Source organism: Phyllobates terribilis, unplaced genomic scaffold (genome assembly GCF_046119375.1).
Source record: "Phyllobates terribilis strain yellow unplaced genomic scaffold, ASM4611937v1 Scaffold_1__5_contigs__length_1240528914, whole genome shotgun sequence".
Taxonomy (NCBI): Eukaryota; Metazoa; Chordata; class Amphibia; order Anura; family Dendrobatidae; genus Phyllobates; species Phyllobates terribilis.
The window spans coordinates 248,946,041-248,963,347 of NW_027362761.1; the positions used below are offsets into that span (position 1 = coordinate 248,946,041).

The 17,307-nt window shown below is 43.6% G+C and overlaps 1 protein-coding gene across 6 annotated transcripts in view; it reads left to right on the top strand.

Moving 5' to 3' along the window:
* Positions 1-17,307, top strand: part of LOC141256058 (Fc receptor-like protein 5) — a 124,828-nt gene that overhangs the window by 22,174 nt on the left and 85,347 nt on the right. For 5 of the 6 annotated variants that reach the window (XM_073671146.1, XM_073671147.1, XM_073671143.1 and 2 more), the window contains 3 exons: positions 2,140-2,427; positions 8,447-8,755; positions 8,887-8,988. In XM_073671146.1, the coding sequence (XP_073527247.1) occupies positions 2,140-2,427; positions 8,447-8,755; positions 8,887-8,988 (699 nt within the window). The remainder of the gene's footprint in view (positions 1-2,139; positions 2,428-8,446; positions 8,756-8,886; positions 8,989-17,307) is intronic. The other variant, XM_073671145.1, reaches the window with a different exon arrangement.

The following is a 17,307-nucleotide window of genomic DNA, read 5'->3' on the forward strand; positions in this document are numbered from 1 at the left end:
TTGTCTTTTGAGTTGTCACAAAAAGATGGCAGGATTATCTCCTGAGATCTGTAGAAATTTGAGACCACCTTAGGAAGAAATGAAGGGTCAAGTTGAAAATTAGACGATCTTCCGGGATTCTCAGGTAGGGTTTGTTGACCGAAAGGGCCTGTAGTTCACACACTCTTCTGGCAGTAGTTATTGCCACCAGGAAAGCCGTTTTCCAGGTCAGCCTGTCCAGTCTTATGGTTGATAAGGGCTCAAAGGGTGGAAGGTTTAACCCTTTCAGAACAATGTTAAGGTCCCAAGGGGGAACCAGGTCTGTTACCCTAGGGTGGATGCGGGTGGCTGCTGTCATAAATCTTCTCACCCACTGATGTTCCGCTAGTCTTTGATCGAAGTATGAACTTAACGCCGCTACCTGGACCTTAAGAGTACTAGGTCTGAGACTTTTGTCCAGACCTTCTTGTAAAAAGTCTAGAATCTGAGCCACATCAGCCCTATGAGGGTCTGGGCGAGTTGGTGTACACCACCTTAAGAAGGTTTTCCAGATCTTATGGTAAATGGTGTTCGTTACAGCTTTCCTGCTCTTCTGGAGAGTTTTGATGATTTTCTCTGAGAGGCTTCTTGTTTTTAATATCAGGAATTCAGAAGCCAGGCAGTTAGGTGTAGTCTCTCGGGATCCGGATGGTGAATCGGTCCCTGGAGAAGGAGATCCTTGATGGGAGGAAGGATTAGAGGGCTCTCCACACTCAGACTGGTTAACATTCCAAACCAACTTCTTTTTGGCCAGTGAGGACCCACTAGGATTACTCTGGTCCCTTCGGTCCTTATCTTCTGTAAGGTTTTTGAAAGGATAGCTAATGGGGGAAAGGCATACGCTAGTTTGAATTCCCTTTTGTAAGCGAATGCGTCCACGCCCAGGCAAGGGCCGTTTGGATCCAGGGAGAAATAACATCTGGAAGACGTCTGGGTTTATGCTCCACTCTCCTGGATGAATCTTTGTTCTGCTTAAGAAGTCAGCCTGGATATTGACTGAACCTTTGATATGAAGAGCAAACAAGGATAGAAGATGTTCTTCGGCTCAAGAGAATATTCTTGCTGAGATTGCTTTTAAGCTTTCGTATCTTGTGCCCCCTTGATGATGAAGGTGGACTACCGTGGTGATATTTTCTGAAAATATCTGAATGTGAGATTTCTGGACCAGAGGCTCTGCTGCTCTGAGGACTTTCTCTACGGCTTTTAGTTCTCTGAAATTTGATGAGCGTTGGCTCACCTCTTTGGTCCATATACCCTGGAATAGTTCTTGGGAGACCATGGCTCCCCATCCCTTTTCGCTGGCATCCACCTTTATAGTTACTAGCGGATTCTGGATCCATAGTACTCCTCTGTTCAGATTTTTTTTGTTCAGACACCAGAATAGAGAGGTCCTTACTCGTGGTGGTATAGGAATTCTCCTGTTCAGAGACCGTGGGGATCCGTCCCAATTCATAAGGATGTGGGTCTGTAATGTCCGGGTATGCGCCTGAGCCCAGGCCACCATCTGCGCCCGGCGTCTGACGTCACTTCCGGCACCGCGGCGTGTGCTCCACATCCTGGAGCCGGCATCGCCCACACATCCAGCGGGGGAGAGGAGGAGGAGATGGACCGGAGAGCTCAGAGAGGCCTCCGGTCAGAAGATCCTGCAGACCTTGCCCGAAAGCACGGACTGCAGGAGGGGGTCCCGAATCCAGAGGAGTCGGGAGCAGCGCCTTGAGGAGGAGAGGTAAAGACCGCTCGTTCCTCCGCTGTCCGGCTAGTAGCTTTCCACCAGTGCCTGTCGCCGGCTCAGCACACAGGGGATGACCTCTTCATCCCTGATAGGGATAGGAAATAACACTGGAGGGAGGATGTGGGAGGGACTATTTAAACCTCTTCGTATTTCCTGTCCCTATTAGGGTGGGGTTACATCCTCCTGTGTGCTGTCGTGGGGGGTTATTAGAGAAAACTCTTATTTTTTTTTTTTTAGGTTTTACGTTGTTTTTCATTTCCTATAGGTACCGTAAATACATACAACAATTGTGTTAACTACTTTTTCTGAAAGGCAGAATAGTTGCATGTCCTTTGTACTTTCTTAATACCATTGCTTGTTTTTTAAACAAATTTGAAATCATTTTACAGCTTTATCTACCTCCCCATTGTTGATGTTCTTGCCTTCTTACACAACATTTATCAATGGAGAAAATCTGACCATGGAATGTCAGGCACCTACTCCAGTTCATGTCACCATTCATCGCTTCTACAAGGATGGAGAAGAATTGAAAGGGCCATTATCACACAGAGGAATCTACACATTGCAGAATGTCACAAAAGATGATCAAGCTGAGTATACTTGTATGTACTGGAGTCCAAAGAGTAACAGAGAGATCCCATCCACTCAGAGTCCTATAAACGAGCTCTACATAATAGGTGAGATGCCATATATACTGCCGCCTGCTCTACATTTTGCCAAGCACAGTTTTATCATAGGCATATATTTAGAAGTTATTAACAAAAATCCTGCCAGCATAATTATTTAATATGAATTAGATCATTATAGATCATCCACGCATGAGGAAATTATAGAAGCACTCCTAAATGGACAATTAAATACAAGAGGAGAGAGGAGAAAAGTGTCTTATAAAAATATAATCCTTATTAAATACAGATTAAAAAAGGACACAATCATGCAAATAAGACCAGAACAGGCAAAGTGGCAACAGAAAGAAACGAGGACAGGACAGACCTATGCAAAATGGGATAAGCAGTATATTGTGCTGTAAAGAGCAATGTGGGAATTGGAATAAGTAACATCAATCCTTGTATCATACACCTCTTTATAGAGATCATAACAAAAGACTACCAGAAATACCCAATTATAAAAATTCTTACTCATATTGCAGGAGGGCCCCCCCTGGGGAATTGCACAGGCAGGCAGTGTGAAACCCCTACGCACGGGTTCGCGTGTTTACCACACGCTTTCTCCAGAGGAAGTAGAGAAATGCTGTCTGCAGGACCTTTATACCATGTGATCTGATCCCATGGTACCATCTTCCCAACGAGAGCGAGGCAGCGGTGCATTCGCTAATCTCCGCGACCGTGATACGGGCACCCCCGGTTGTCAAACCAGCCCGAGCACACTAGGAGTTGTCATGACTCCCAGTACACACGGGCCAGCATGAAAATGGCGGAGCCCAGCGTACACACGGAGCGGGGAAAAAGGCACGCACACATCGATCAAGTGATGAGTATAGGTTCAAATAAGTATAATATATACATTAGTCACCCACGAACATGTGAGGTGCATTTGGCCATGGGGCATATTGCAATAGTTGGAGACTATGAACATATTTTTCTGATATGGTGTTTCCTCTGCATCGCTTTGAGCTTGTATTTTACCATATTTTGCTCCCGGTATTAGCCCATATATAGGGTTATATATATTTCTATATATTCCGTGTTGCATCCACCTTGTTGCTGTCTTCATATAACTTTTAGTGATATATTCTAATAAAATGAATTTATATATTTATATCAGTTTATCTGTCTATTTCTCTAATTTATCTCCATGTTCTTTGGACAGTTAGTGGTTTAAAATAAGGGGGGTCCACTGCCCATGATTGGTTAGTGAACCACCCCTTTATGCTTATGTTTTCTTTTGCTATGCATAGTTGTCAAATAAGTATAAGATGAGGCTGGTCCCAATTTAACTTTCACAAGAGAAATAACGGGCTGTCATAATAGAATGGGTGAAAGGGAAGGAAAAGATGGGAGTAGACCAATAGAACCAATTATAAAATATCAAAACGAATCATCAGTCTACATCATTTGTACAATAAATATACATACAATAAACCGGAATAAATCAGAACTATCATTAGTATTATACAATATCTGACGAAGATGCATATTGATCAATCATTGAAATATGTAAATTGCAGATCGATATCCATCCCAGCTGATCATCCATGGAGTTGTATACAGACATGTGTGCACATTATACATACATGTGTATATAAGGCCATCATCCGCCACATCAGACAGCCAGGTGAGCATATGTGGAGCCAGTCACATGGTAAGAAAAAAAGGATAACTGCAAATAGATCCACAAAAATACTAATTATTAGCATAAAAACAATGATAAATTAAAAACACAACAGAACTCAAAATAAACACACAATCTGCATGTGGTAGTGGTGGCAAGTATCTAAATTATCGGAAGGACGAAAAGCTCCCTGTATACTAGTATGGATGAAGTAAATCCCCCTCACCCGAAGACTTGGGGTTACAGTCATGATACATCTTAAAATGTCGGGGATAGTATTTAATTCAGTGATGTTAGCCGCTGTCCTGGCCGCAGCAATGTCCCTCATATGCTCCTGCACACTTACCCGTAATTCTCGAGTCGTGAGTCCGATATATATATTTTGACATCCGCAGGTAGCGTAATAGATTACATTTGTACTGGTACAAGTAATATGATGTTTGATTTCAAATTGGCCATCGGCCGACATATATAAGGAGTGATGGGCAAACTCGACTGTAAGGAAGATTCTGTCTTAAGAATGGGCTAATGTTTTTCCAAAATGGTTCTCATATTGTGTCATTCATAGTTGTAAGTAGAGATAAGTTGAATTCTCCCACCACACTTTTGCCATTTGGGAGAAGTATAGAGGAGTGAATTTCGTGAAGTGTTTTTTAGCTCTCCTGTATACCGCCTTGATGCATCTTTGACTGTAACCCCTGTCCTCGAACTGGGATCTCAAGTCCCTCGCCTGCATATCAAAACTAACCTCGATGAACAGATCCGCCTCATCCTGAGGAACTGACCAACTTCGACAGCACGAATGGTCACCGCACTGTGTGCGGATGACGTGTGTATCAAGACGTTAACAGAGATGGACTTCCTGAATATATCTGTCTGCATCAATGCATCATTATCTACTTGTAGCTTAATTTCCAGGAAGTCCAACCCTTTTCTGTCAGTTTTATATGTCGGTTTGATATTAGATGAATTTTCATTTAAGCGACCCATGAACTGCTCAAGCTGTTCCACCATCCCCTTCTAAAGAAAGATTAAATCAGCTATATATCTGTACAAGCACTGGATGGGTTCCATGGCATGTGCACCCTCGCCGTCAAAAAGAGTCCTCTCCAAAAACAATAGACCTCTTTATGTTCTCTATAAAGAGGTGTATGATACACGGATTGATGTTACTTATACCAATTCCCACTTTGCTGTTTACAGCACCATGTACTGTTTATCCCATTTTGCATAGGTCTGTCCTGCCCTCGTTTTTGCCTGTTGTCACTTTGCCTGTTCTCGTCTTATTTGCATGATTGTGTCCTTTTTTAATCTGCATTTAATAAAGTTTATATTTTTTATAAGACACTCCTCCTCTCTCCTCTTGTATATATTTAGAAGTGTAAGTTTATCTATAAATATTGTTTCATTGGATTGTCTGGTTTTAGGTTAATAAACCTTAATCTCTATTTATATATAAATAGCTCTACTATTTTATAATATATTTACATTCAAGATATGTGTTTACAGTCAGTAAATTAGATTACTCTTTTTACATTTAAAAAGGACCTTTCACCAGTTTTAGCATGTTAAACTGGCCACATCATATAATAGTGGCTGAAGAGCTGAATAAAATATACCGTATTTTTCAGACTATAAGATGTACCGGACCATAAGACGCACCTAGGTTTTTGAGGAGGAAAATAGAAAAAAAAGTAAACAAAAAATGTTGTCATGATGCACTGTTAAGGGGGAGGGAGTCTGATGCTGACACTGTTATAGGGGTAATGTCCCCCAATTCTGTTAATATCCCCAATTCTGGTATATATGGCCCCCTCCTTCCTGTTATATGTGGCCCTCATCCCCATCCTGGTATGCATGGCACGCCTCATCCTGGTATGCATGGAACCCCTTGATTCCCATCTTGGTATGCTAGGCACCTCTCATCCTGGTATGCATGGCACCCCTCATCTATGTATGCATGCCCACCTCATCCTGTTATGCATGGCACTCCTCATCCTGGTATGTATGGCACCCTTCATCCCTTTTCCTGGTATGTATGGCACCCCTTATCCTGGTATGCATGGCACCCCTGATTCCCATCCTGGCATGCATGGCACCCCTGATCACCATCCTGGTATGCATGGCACCCCTGATCCCCATCCTGGAATGCATGGCACCCCTAATCCCCATCCTGGTATGCATGGCACCCCTGATCCCCATCCTGGTATGCAATGCACCCCCTGATCCCCATCCTGGTATGATTGGCACTCCTCCATCCTGGTATGCTTGGTACCCCCTGATCCCCATAACGCTGCATACACAAAAATAAACAATCATACTCACCTCCTCTCTCCTCCAGCGCTGCGTCCCGCTCTACTGCCGACACTCTCACTGTGTGAGCGGCGCATGGCATTACTGCTATGCGCCCTCATTAAGTGTGAAATGCTGTGCCGGAATAGTGACTGCTCCCCGCGCCAGAACTGTGTGCGTGGGGAGCAGTGACCATTCACTCTCCTTTATAGCTCACACACTGTACCCGCAGCGCGGCTCCTGCTGCGGCCTGTGGTCTGTGTGCCCGCTATCAAAGACCATGAATATTAACTACAACCCATGGTCTTTAATAGCGGCAGCAGGAGCCGTGCTGCGGCTACAGTGTGAGCGCTATTAAGGAAAATGAATATTCATTGCTCTCTATGCCCATGGGTGTGGGAAGCAGTGAATATTCATTTTCTTTAGCAGCAGGCACAGCGTAGGCTGCAGCAGGCGGCTGCTGCCTTCTGTGCCCCACTCATCCCACATCCACACCACCCACAGCCATAGGTATAGGGTACAGGGCACAGTTTGGACTATAAGATGCACCCTCCCACTTTCCTCCAAAATTTTGGAGGAAAAAAGTGTGTCGTATAGTCCGAAAAATACGGTATATATTTTTTGTTCAATGATCCCTCTTTTCAGTTGCAGACGTATTAGCTTGTAAAGATTAGATTTTAATATCTCCTTCAACTAACAGGGTGTTTGCAGTAATTTATCTCTTGGAGTAGTTCCTTTTTCTCCTTTATGATGATGACCAGAAGCAGAAGGCATCATACAGGAAGAAAAAAATTAACATGCCCCTAGAGAATCTTAGAACAGGCTTGTAATGAAACATAATCCTCTTCTCCACTGTGATTCACAAATTATGTAGAATAGAGCAGAGCTATGTGTCAATATAAACCCCTCTTGCAGCTTTCATCTCACAGCAGTCATTACAAACACCTCAGTATCTGCAGCTCCCTCTCCCCACACTGACTGCCCTGAGTTGTTTATAATGACAAAAAGGTCTGCTTTATTCTATACAGTAGGTGCTTATAAGCTTCTATGGAGAGGAGGGTATTTTTTATTTTTCCTGAATGACATTCCCTGCTTATAATTGATAAACATCATGCACGGATAAAAGTAACCGCCCCTAGAGACAAATCTATGACTACACCCCCTTGGTTGAAGGGGAAATTAGAATCTAGAAAAGCAGCACTCACCATGTTCTTGATTAAAAGACCTTTATTCTGAGGAATTTAACATTTGTGCGGTATACAGAGGTAATGTGCGGAACAGAGAATGGACGACTGCCGTTTCACGTCTTCACAATGCTTATGCAGGTCCATAAACCCGTTGTGGAGATGAGAAATGGCTTATTATCCATTCTTCTCCCGCACATTACCCCTGCATACTGCACAAATATCCCATTTCTCAGAACAAAGGACTTTTAAGCAAGAACGCGGTGAGTGCCGCTTTTCTTCTTCTCATATGTGCAATTATTTGATTTCAGCAGCGCACCAACTGAATTCTTATATATTGACCATACCCTAAAAAAGGAGGAGCGTGTTTGAATGGAGATTGATAGTCTGATGCTATGTGGCTCTCTTTTAAATTAGAATCTAATCTTTACAAGCTGATAGTAAATATCTCTTCAACCGAGATGAGAAATTTCAAAATTAAAACTACAATTTAACCAGCTCTGCAGTCACTGTTCCATTATGTATGGAATAGTGGCTGCAGAGCTGATTAAAACGTAGTTTTTATTTTTTATTAGTACATATTAAAATCGCAAATAATCACGGCAACCTGATGTTGCACACTGAATCAACGTGTTTCGGCGTTGAGACTTACTCATGGTCTCGATGGAGAATCCTTTTTGTTTAAATTTTAAAAAGAATAATGAAATCTACTGACTGCAAACGTATTGAAATATTTAATACACACAAAATATATTAGAAAATTGTTGTCATTTTTATTTATAAAGAGATTAAGGTTTATTAATCTAAAAACAGACATTCTGATTAAAAAAAATGTTTATAGAAAAATATATAAAAGCGATAATTGTTGCATGTTATAGTAATACATGATTAGAATGGATTCTTATATATTTTTCTGTTTTCTTTGCAGAACCTTTACGTCCTCCCTTGCTCTTTGCAGATCCTCCTAGTGGTAGGATTAGGGATGGAGGCAATGTAACACTATACTGTGCAGCTCCTGAAGAGTATGAAAGAACTAAATTCCATTTTCTTAATGCCACAGATGAAATAATAAGTGTATCTTCTTACAAAAATCAGAAAACAGCAGCAGTAACCATCAATATGAGGAAATCCAATAGCACTGCAGCTACCAAATACTTTTGCCAATACACAGCAGAGATTAAAGGACGGTTATTACTGTCACCAAAGAGTCCTGAAATTGAGATTATTGTGGTAGCAAGTAAGTAGCTTCATAATAGATTCTAAAAATGATTATTATTATTATTATTATTAAGGAGGAAGAACAAACAAACAACAATAAGTAATTGTGTAACTTTATTCAAGTGCTTTAACCTTCTTTTTGATCCCCAGCAGGATCTTTTTGGTGGTTAATCGCTCTTGGAGTAGGTGCTGGGATAGCTGTATTGTTAATATTTCTTGGTTTGGTCTACTGGGTTCTGCTGGCCAAGAAAGGTAAGATTTAGTCACTAAAATTAGATACTTTTAGAATTTTTTTTTATTATTTTCAAAATGAGTCTGATAAAATGGTTCCATGAGTAAAGGATATTCATATTCCCATTGAAAAGCCATAGTTAAAAGTCAAATTTTTATCTGTGGGGGTGAAAAGAACTCTAGATTATGCAATAACTTCCACTTTTATTGAATACTGTACTGAAGACCATATAAATTGGAGTAACTGACACTTGATTGAAGATATCTCTCTGTACACAGTTATATATATACATAATATAAAATATTTTTTTATTCTATATACAGTGTTTGAAATAAGTATCACCAATTTTCTAAATAAATATATTTCTAAAGCTGCTATTGACATGAAATTCTCACCAGATGTTGGTAACAGCTGTAAGGCGGCGGTGTTCACACCGTGCAGTAACTGAGGCAGTGACCCAAGCAAGTCCAACATAAGCAGCTTTTATTCAGCACTCACGGGTAAAACAGAAAGTCCTCCTGTTCGCAGCCGGGATAACATAAGTCCATAACAACAGTCACCGATGGCAACAGCCGCGCCGGGCCGCTCAGAGCCTGAAGGGTGCAGAGCCTTCCCAGGCGTAGGTTCAGCTACACACAGGCCCTACCAAGATTTCCTGCTATGTTCCTTGCATGTCCCAACACTGAACAACACTAATCCTTAATGCAGGGTTTTTAAAGGACCTGTGGCAAGAGCCACTGGAAAACCTGGGTTGGAGGGAGGAGGCCGCCCCACTGCCTTCCTGTAGCCTCCCCCAAGAAATGAAGGCCCTGCCGGGTTTTACTTAATCTGCCTTAGCCGGATAGCCTGACCAGGTCAATGCTCACCTTCATTCCTGCATTGCAGCCACAGCTGAGTTTGTGACTTCAATGCACTCGAATGGGTTTAATAGGTCTCTGTACACATTCTGGGGGATATATACCGTCCCTCGTATACGATCCCCGTCACTGCCTCACATAGCCCCCCCTCTGTTCAAATTTGTGGGGTTGAACATTTGTCAACGTACAGGGTGCCCGGGACAGGGCATCCGCGTTTGCCTGCGACTTCCCAGGGCAATGTTCTACAGAGAAACTGAAATTTTGCAGTGACAAAAACCACCTGGTGACTCGCACATTCCTCTCCTTGGCGTTCCTCATCCATACCAAGGGTGTGTGGTCCGTCACCAAGCAGAACTGATGCCCGAGTAAATAATAACGTAGCGATTCCAAGGCCCACTTAATAGCCAAACAATCTCTCTACCACGCTATAGTTTTTCTCTGCCGGGATAAGTTTTCTACTCAAGGTAGGTAGGTGACCGGGTGCTCTTCACCATTCACTTTTTGTGACAATACCTCCCTTAGGCCTACCTCCGAGGCATCTGTTTGTACAATGAAGGTTTCCTTGAAGTTGGAGCTGATGAGGACCGGCTGTCCACACAGGGCCAACTTCATGGACTGAAAGGCTTCTTCTATCTGAGGGTTCCACTGAACCATTACCGATTTTTTTTCCTTTCAAGAGATCGGTCAGGGCCGCCGTTCTCCCAGCAAAATTAGGTATAAACTGGTGGTAATACCCAAGGATGCCAAGGAACGCCCTCATTTGTTTTGTACTTAATGGTTTAGGCCAGTTTTTAATGGCCTCAACTTTATTGATTTGGGGCTTGATAACTCCTCGGCCAATCACATACCCCAAATATTGGGTTCCTCTAGCCCTATTGCATATTTTTGGGGTTTGCCGTTAAACCCATGGCTCTGAGAGAATCCAGCACCGCTTGTACCTGGGATACGTGCGTATGCCAGTCGGTGCTAAAGATGATAATATCATCTACATACGCGGACGCGTCCTCCTGATGAGGCTTGAGCACTATGTCCATCAGCCTCTGGAATGTAGCCGGGGCCCCATGTAACCCAAAAGGTAAGACCACATAGTGATATAGACCCTCCGGAGTTATGAAGGCGGTCTTTTCCTTCGCCGATTCCGTGAGAGGTACCTGCCAGTAACCCTTGGTGAGATTGAGCGTGGTAAAGTACTGGGCCTGCCCCAGTCTCTCAATCAGCTCATCCACCCTGGGCATTGGATAGAGATCAAACTTCGACACTTCATTTAATTTCTGGAAATCATTAAAGAAGCGTAACGATTAGTGTTGAGCGAGCATGCTCGACACTGCTCGGTACTCGCCTGAGCATCTCACTACTCGGGATGTTCGGCGAGCACCGAGCATTTCCAGATTACTCAGGCGGGAGCTCGGGTCCCCGCCCTTCATGTTTGGCGCTCTTTACACAGCCAATGAACATGCAGGGATTGCCAGCCAGTCACTGTAATGCCGCAGCCATGTTGGTTGTGGGCATTACAGTGATTGGCTTGCCGCACAGCGTCACCTCGAGTATTTAAAACTGGGCACCGCCATCTTGGACATAGTCGCTCCGGATCAGACGTTGTAAGGAGATTGCTGCTGAGCTAGGGAGAGATTTATACTGCGAAATAGGTAGTGTAGGGTCTCTAAAGCCTGCAAAATCAAACAAAGAGTCCTTCTCAGGACTGATATCCATCCCAGATATCAGGTAGGCAGGCAGGCAGGCTGTATAGGAGACGCAGTGTTTATACCAACAAACACTGCATTACAGTCCTGTGTGCTGCTTTTCAAATTGCTAGACTTAACCCCAGGTCTCAGGGGCCAGGAAAAATTCTTTTTTTTTTCATATAAATCCTCTTTTTTTTTTTTTCCTGAGTCAGAATGTACAAATACCCATCTTATTAACCTTTTGGTATCCCCCCCACCAAAAAAAAAATTGAGTGTGTCTGTGAGTGTTCAGACACAAATATATCTTTTTAAAAGAATCTGGTGTAGGCCAGATAACTAAAACTGTGGTTTTCCTCTTCCACGGTTCAAATCTGGGTGTGATCCACCTTTTTCCATAAAAAAAAACATTTTGAGTGTCTCGCTGACTGTTCAGACACAAATATATCTGTTTAAAAGATTCTGGTGTAGGCCAGATAACTAAAACTGTGGTTTTCCTCTTCCACGGTTCAAATCTGGGTGTAATCCACCTTTTTCCATAAAAAAAAAACATTTTGAGTGTCTCGCTGACTGATCAGACACAAATATATCTGTTTAAAAGATTCTGGTGTAGGTCAGATAACTAGAACTGTGGTTTTCCTCTTCCACGGTTCAAATCTGGGTGTAATCCACCTTTTTACATAAAAAAAACATTTAGAGTGTCTTGCTGACTGTTCAGACACAAATATATCTGTTTAAAAGAGTCTGGTGTAGGCCAGATAGCTAGAACTGTGGTTTTGCAGTTCTACTGTTCAAATCTCTGTATTATCCATTTTTTTGCTTTTTTTCAATAAAAAAAATCATTTTGAGTGTCTCGCTGACTGTTCCGACACAAATATATCTGTTTAAAAGAGTGTGGTGTAGGCCAGATAACTAGAACTGTGGTTTTCCTCTTCCACGTTTCAAATCTCTGTATTATCCACTTTTTTGCCTTTTTTCAATAAAAAAAACACATTTTGAGTGTTTCACTGACTGTTCAGACACAAATATATCTGTTTAAAACATTCTGGTGTAGGCCAGATAACTAGAACTGTGGTTTTCCTCTTCCATGGTTCAAATCTGGGTGTAATCCACCTTTTTGCATAAAAAAAACATTTTGAGTGTCTCGCTGACTGTTCAGACACAAATATATCTGTTTAAAAAAGTCTGGTGAAGGCCAGATAACTAGATCTGTGGTTTTCCTCTTCCACAGTTCAAATCTGGGTGTAATCCACCTTTTTACATAAAAAAAAACATTTAGAGTGTCTTGCTGACTGTTCAGACACAAATATATCTGTTTAAAAGAGTCTGGTGTAGGCCAAATAGCTAGAACTGTGGTTTTGCAGTTCTACGGTTCAAATCTCTGTATTATCCATTTTTTTGCCTTTTTTCAATAAAAAAAACATTTTGAGTGTCTCGCTGACTGTTCCGACACAAATATATCTGTTTAAAAGATTCTGGTGTAGGCCAGATAACTAGAACTGTGGTTTTCCTCTTCCACGTTTCAAATCTCTGTATTATCCACTTTTTTGCCTTTTTTCAATAAAAAAAACACATTTTGAGTGTTTCACTGACTGTTCAGACACAAATATATCTGTTTAAAAGATTCTGGTGTAGGCCAGATAACTAGAACTGTAGTTTTGCAGTTCCACTTTTCAAATCTCTGTATTATCCACTTTTTTGCGTTTTACCAATAAAAAAAAACATTTTGAGTGTCTCGCTGACTGTTCAGACACAAATATATCTGTTAAAAAGATTCTGGTGTAAGCCAGATAACTAGAACTGTGGTTTTCCTCTTCCACGTTTCAAATCTGGGTGTAATCCACCTTTTTGCATAAAGAAAAACATTGAGTGTCTCGCTGACTGTTCAGACACAAATATATCTGTTTAAAAGAGTGTGGTGTAGGCCAGATAACTAGAACTGTGGTTTTCCTCTTCCACGGTTAAAATCTCTGTATTATCCACTTTTTTGCGTTTTTTCAATAGAAAAAAAACATTTTGAGTGTCTCGCTGACTGTTCAGACACAAATATATCTGTTAAAAAGATTCTGGTGTAGGCCAGATAACTAGAACTGTGGTTTTCCTCTTCCACGGTTCAAATCTGGGTGTAATCCACCTTTTTGCATAAAGAAAAACATTGAGTGTCTCACTGACTGTTCAGACACAAATATATCTGTTTAAAAGAGTGTGGTGTAGGCCAGATAACTAGAACTGTGGTTTTCCTCTTCCACGGTTCAAATCTCTGTATTATCCACTTTCTTGCCTTTTTTCAATAAAAAAAAACATTTTGAGTGTCTCGCTGACTGTTCCGACACAAATATATCTGTTTAAAAGAGTGTGGTGTAGGCCAGATAACTAGAACTGTGGTTTTCCTCTTCCACGGTTCAAATCTCTGTATTATCCACTTTTTTGCCTTTTTCAATAAAAAAAAACATTATGAGTGTCTCGCTGACTGTTCCGACACAAATATATCTGTACAATAGATTCTGGTGTAGGCCAGATAACTAGAACTGTGGTTTTCCTCTTCCACGGTTCAAATCTGGGTGTAATCCATTTTTTTGCATAAAAAAAACATTTTGAGTGTCTCACTGACTGTTCAGACACAAATATATCTGTTTAAAAGATTCTAGTGAAGGCCAGAGAACTAGATCTGTGGTTTTCCTCTTCCACGGTTCAAATCTCCTTTTTATTAACCTTTTGCCATTGATAGTGTGAGTGTAAGCTATTTTACTTCTTTTACAATGGGCAAGGCGCGTGGCAAGGGACGTGGAACTGAACGTTCTGGTGATGGTGCGTGCAGAGGTCGGGGCCGTGGCCAAGGTGAAAATGTGCCACAACCAACAGCAACATCTTCTCGCTCCCAGTTCTTGACCAAATTACTAGGGAAGCACACAACAGCCCCACTATTGCGAACTGATCAGTGTGAACAGGTTATTAATTGGATAGCAGATAATACTTCCAGTCACCTGGGCACCACCAACTCCGGTCTGCCTTCCACACGGTCTAGTGTTAGTAGCCGTGAGTCTCGACTGCATACTCCTCCTCACCCTGATGCTCCTTCCTCCCACCATGCCGAATGTCGTCAGACAGCATCTGATCCCACAGTTGGACACTATGAAGAGCTGTTCACTGGTCCATTTCCATATTTGTGCCCCTCGCCTGCTCCGCTTGAAGTGGTGGAAGAGGAGATGCCATGTAGCGATGGCCAAATATTTGAACAGCCACGGCCACAGGAAGGCGACGCTGGCAATTTCTCACAAGAGGTGGACGATGACGAGACACAATTGCCACAAAGTGAGGAGGAGGACCGTGGTGGGAAGTGGAAGAGGAGAAGGTGGTAGATGATCTAGCAACTGACCCAACGTGGCAGGAGGACATGCAGAGCGAGGCCAGCAGCACACAGGGGGAGGGAGGCAGAGTACCCCAACAGGCAGGAAGAAGCTGTGTGGTGGCCGCAGACAGAAGGCGTGCATCCGTTCCCCGTAACACCAACACGAGGGACGTTGCCAGTACAACCGGTAGGTTTTCCAGAGTCTGAAATTTTTTTAAAGACTCTGCTGATAACCCCAAAAAGGCCATTTGTACCACCTGCCAGGTCAGCATCAGCAGGGGTGACAAAACTACCAGCCTGACCACCACCTGCATGATCAGGCACATGTTAGCAAAGCACCCGACTTTGTGGGGCGAACCCCAGGGTCCACGACCAGTGTCAGCAGGTGTCACCACTGCTTCTTCCGCTGTTGTGCATGTAAGAGAACCCCCTGTTGTGCGTGAAAGGCAATCCCCTGTCCATACTGCATGCAAAGATGCCCCCTCCTCTCAGTCTTCACTTGTAATGGCAGTTTTTCAAGAAACAGCATCAACGTCCACATCCACGTCCCACCGCAGCGTTCAATTGTCCATATCCCAGACCTTTGAACGAAAGTGCAAATTCGCAGCCAATGCTCCACAGGCCACAGTACTAAATTCGCACATTTCACAACTGCTTGCTTTGGAAATGCTGCCTTTTAGGCTGGTGGAGACGGAATCCTTCCGCAACCTTATGGCGGTGGCTGTCCCTCGGTACTCGGTCCCCAGCCTACACTATTTTGCCCGGTGTGCCATCCCCGCACTACACAAGCACGTGTCCCAAAATATCTGCCGTGCCCTCAACAACGCAGTTACTGGAAGAGTCCACCTGACAACAGACACGTGGACAAGTGCTTGTGGCCAGTGATGGTACATCTCCCTGACGGCACACTGGGTAAACATAGTGGAAGCTGGGACCCAGTCGGACCTTGGGACGGAACACATCCTCCCCACACCGAGGATTGGGGGCCCTATGTCAGTCAGAGTTGCCCCCACAGTGAACAGCTCCTGTGCATCATCCTCCTCCTCCTCCTCATGTTCAGCCTCCATCTCAGATATCACCACATCAGTTACAAGCTGGAAGCAGTACTTCCTCAGCCAAGCGGCAACAGGCTGTGGTGAAACTCATAAGCTTAGGTGATACACCTCACACTGCTTGTGAGCTGTGGACTAGTGTTGAGCCACCCTGTAGTGTTCGAGTTCGGTTCGGTTCGTCGAACACCCTTGTGTTCGCCGAACTGTTTGTCGAACTGTTCGTCGAACACCTTCGAACACCGTTAAAACCAATGGCAGGCAAACAAAAACACATAGAAACACATAGAAAACACCTTCAAAGGTGTCCAAAAGCTGACAAACTGCTCAGAAGACATAACTAACACATGTAAAAGTGACAAGCACATATAGTAATGTGAAAAGAAAAGAGATGGAGGAGTAAAAGGAGGGGGAGACACAGATATAGGCATGTCATGCCCTTCTAAAATCCAAAAAGTGAGAAGCCGACACGGCCAGTCCGTTCCTGCCCGTGCCACCTCCATGTCGCCGGGTTTGTGCCAGAGCAGCGGTGTACCCTGACGGCCAGTCCCCCTCTCCCAATACTGGTGCCTGTCCGCTGGTGGGTCGAGCCCCCCCACGGTGGGGGGGGGTAACATCTGCAGAAGAAAGACCATCTTCCCGCCAAACTAAGATGTCGACTTCTTTTCGTGGACAATGTGATACGATCCCTTTCTTACGGACACGCCCATCGCTACAAATTCCAGATGAGGCACAAAAACAGCAGGTGCTTCAACGGATATCAAGTGCTCCTTCAAGTGGGCTCTCCACCACCTCAATTTCAACATCACAAATACTCCAGTCCTCAGAGGTGTCACCCCAATCGCACTTGCTTCCTCACAGCTCCCAAGTCTCCAGCTGCCCGTCTGAGTATGGGGTAACACAGATGGTTGAGTCTGCACAGCTGTTTACTCATACTATAGCCTGGGAAACGGAGGTCTGCTCCAGAGCTTCTGTTAATTCAGACGAGGAAATGATCTGCACTGATGCCCAGAATCTTTATAAGTCGGATCCAGGACCAGATGAAGAAGGTTCTGAGCATAATGTAGACACTCGTTCCCAAACTGTAACTCCTGTTGGTGGAGACAATGATGAAGACGATGAGGAGACTCAAATACCTGATTGGAGCGACAACTTGACTTTTCGGTCAGGGCAGGAAGAGGTTGGCTCTGAGGACGACGGGTGTGAGAACACACAGGGTGATGATGACGAGGTTGGAGATCCCACTTACTGTCAACCCACAGTCAGCCAGTCGATGAGGTCAGCAGAGGAGGTGGAGGAGGATGTGACTAGCCCAGGGGATGGGGATGACTCGGTACCCGGGCCTTTGCCTGGCCTTGGGGATGTCGCGGTGGTCAGCTCCCTGGCCCGTACCCTGGGGTCACTC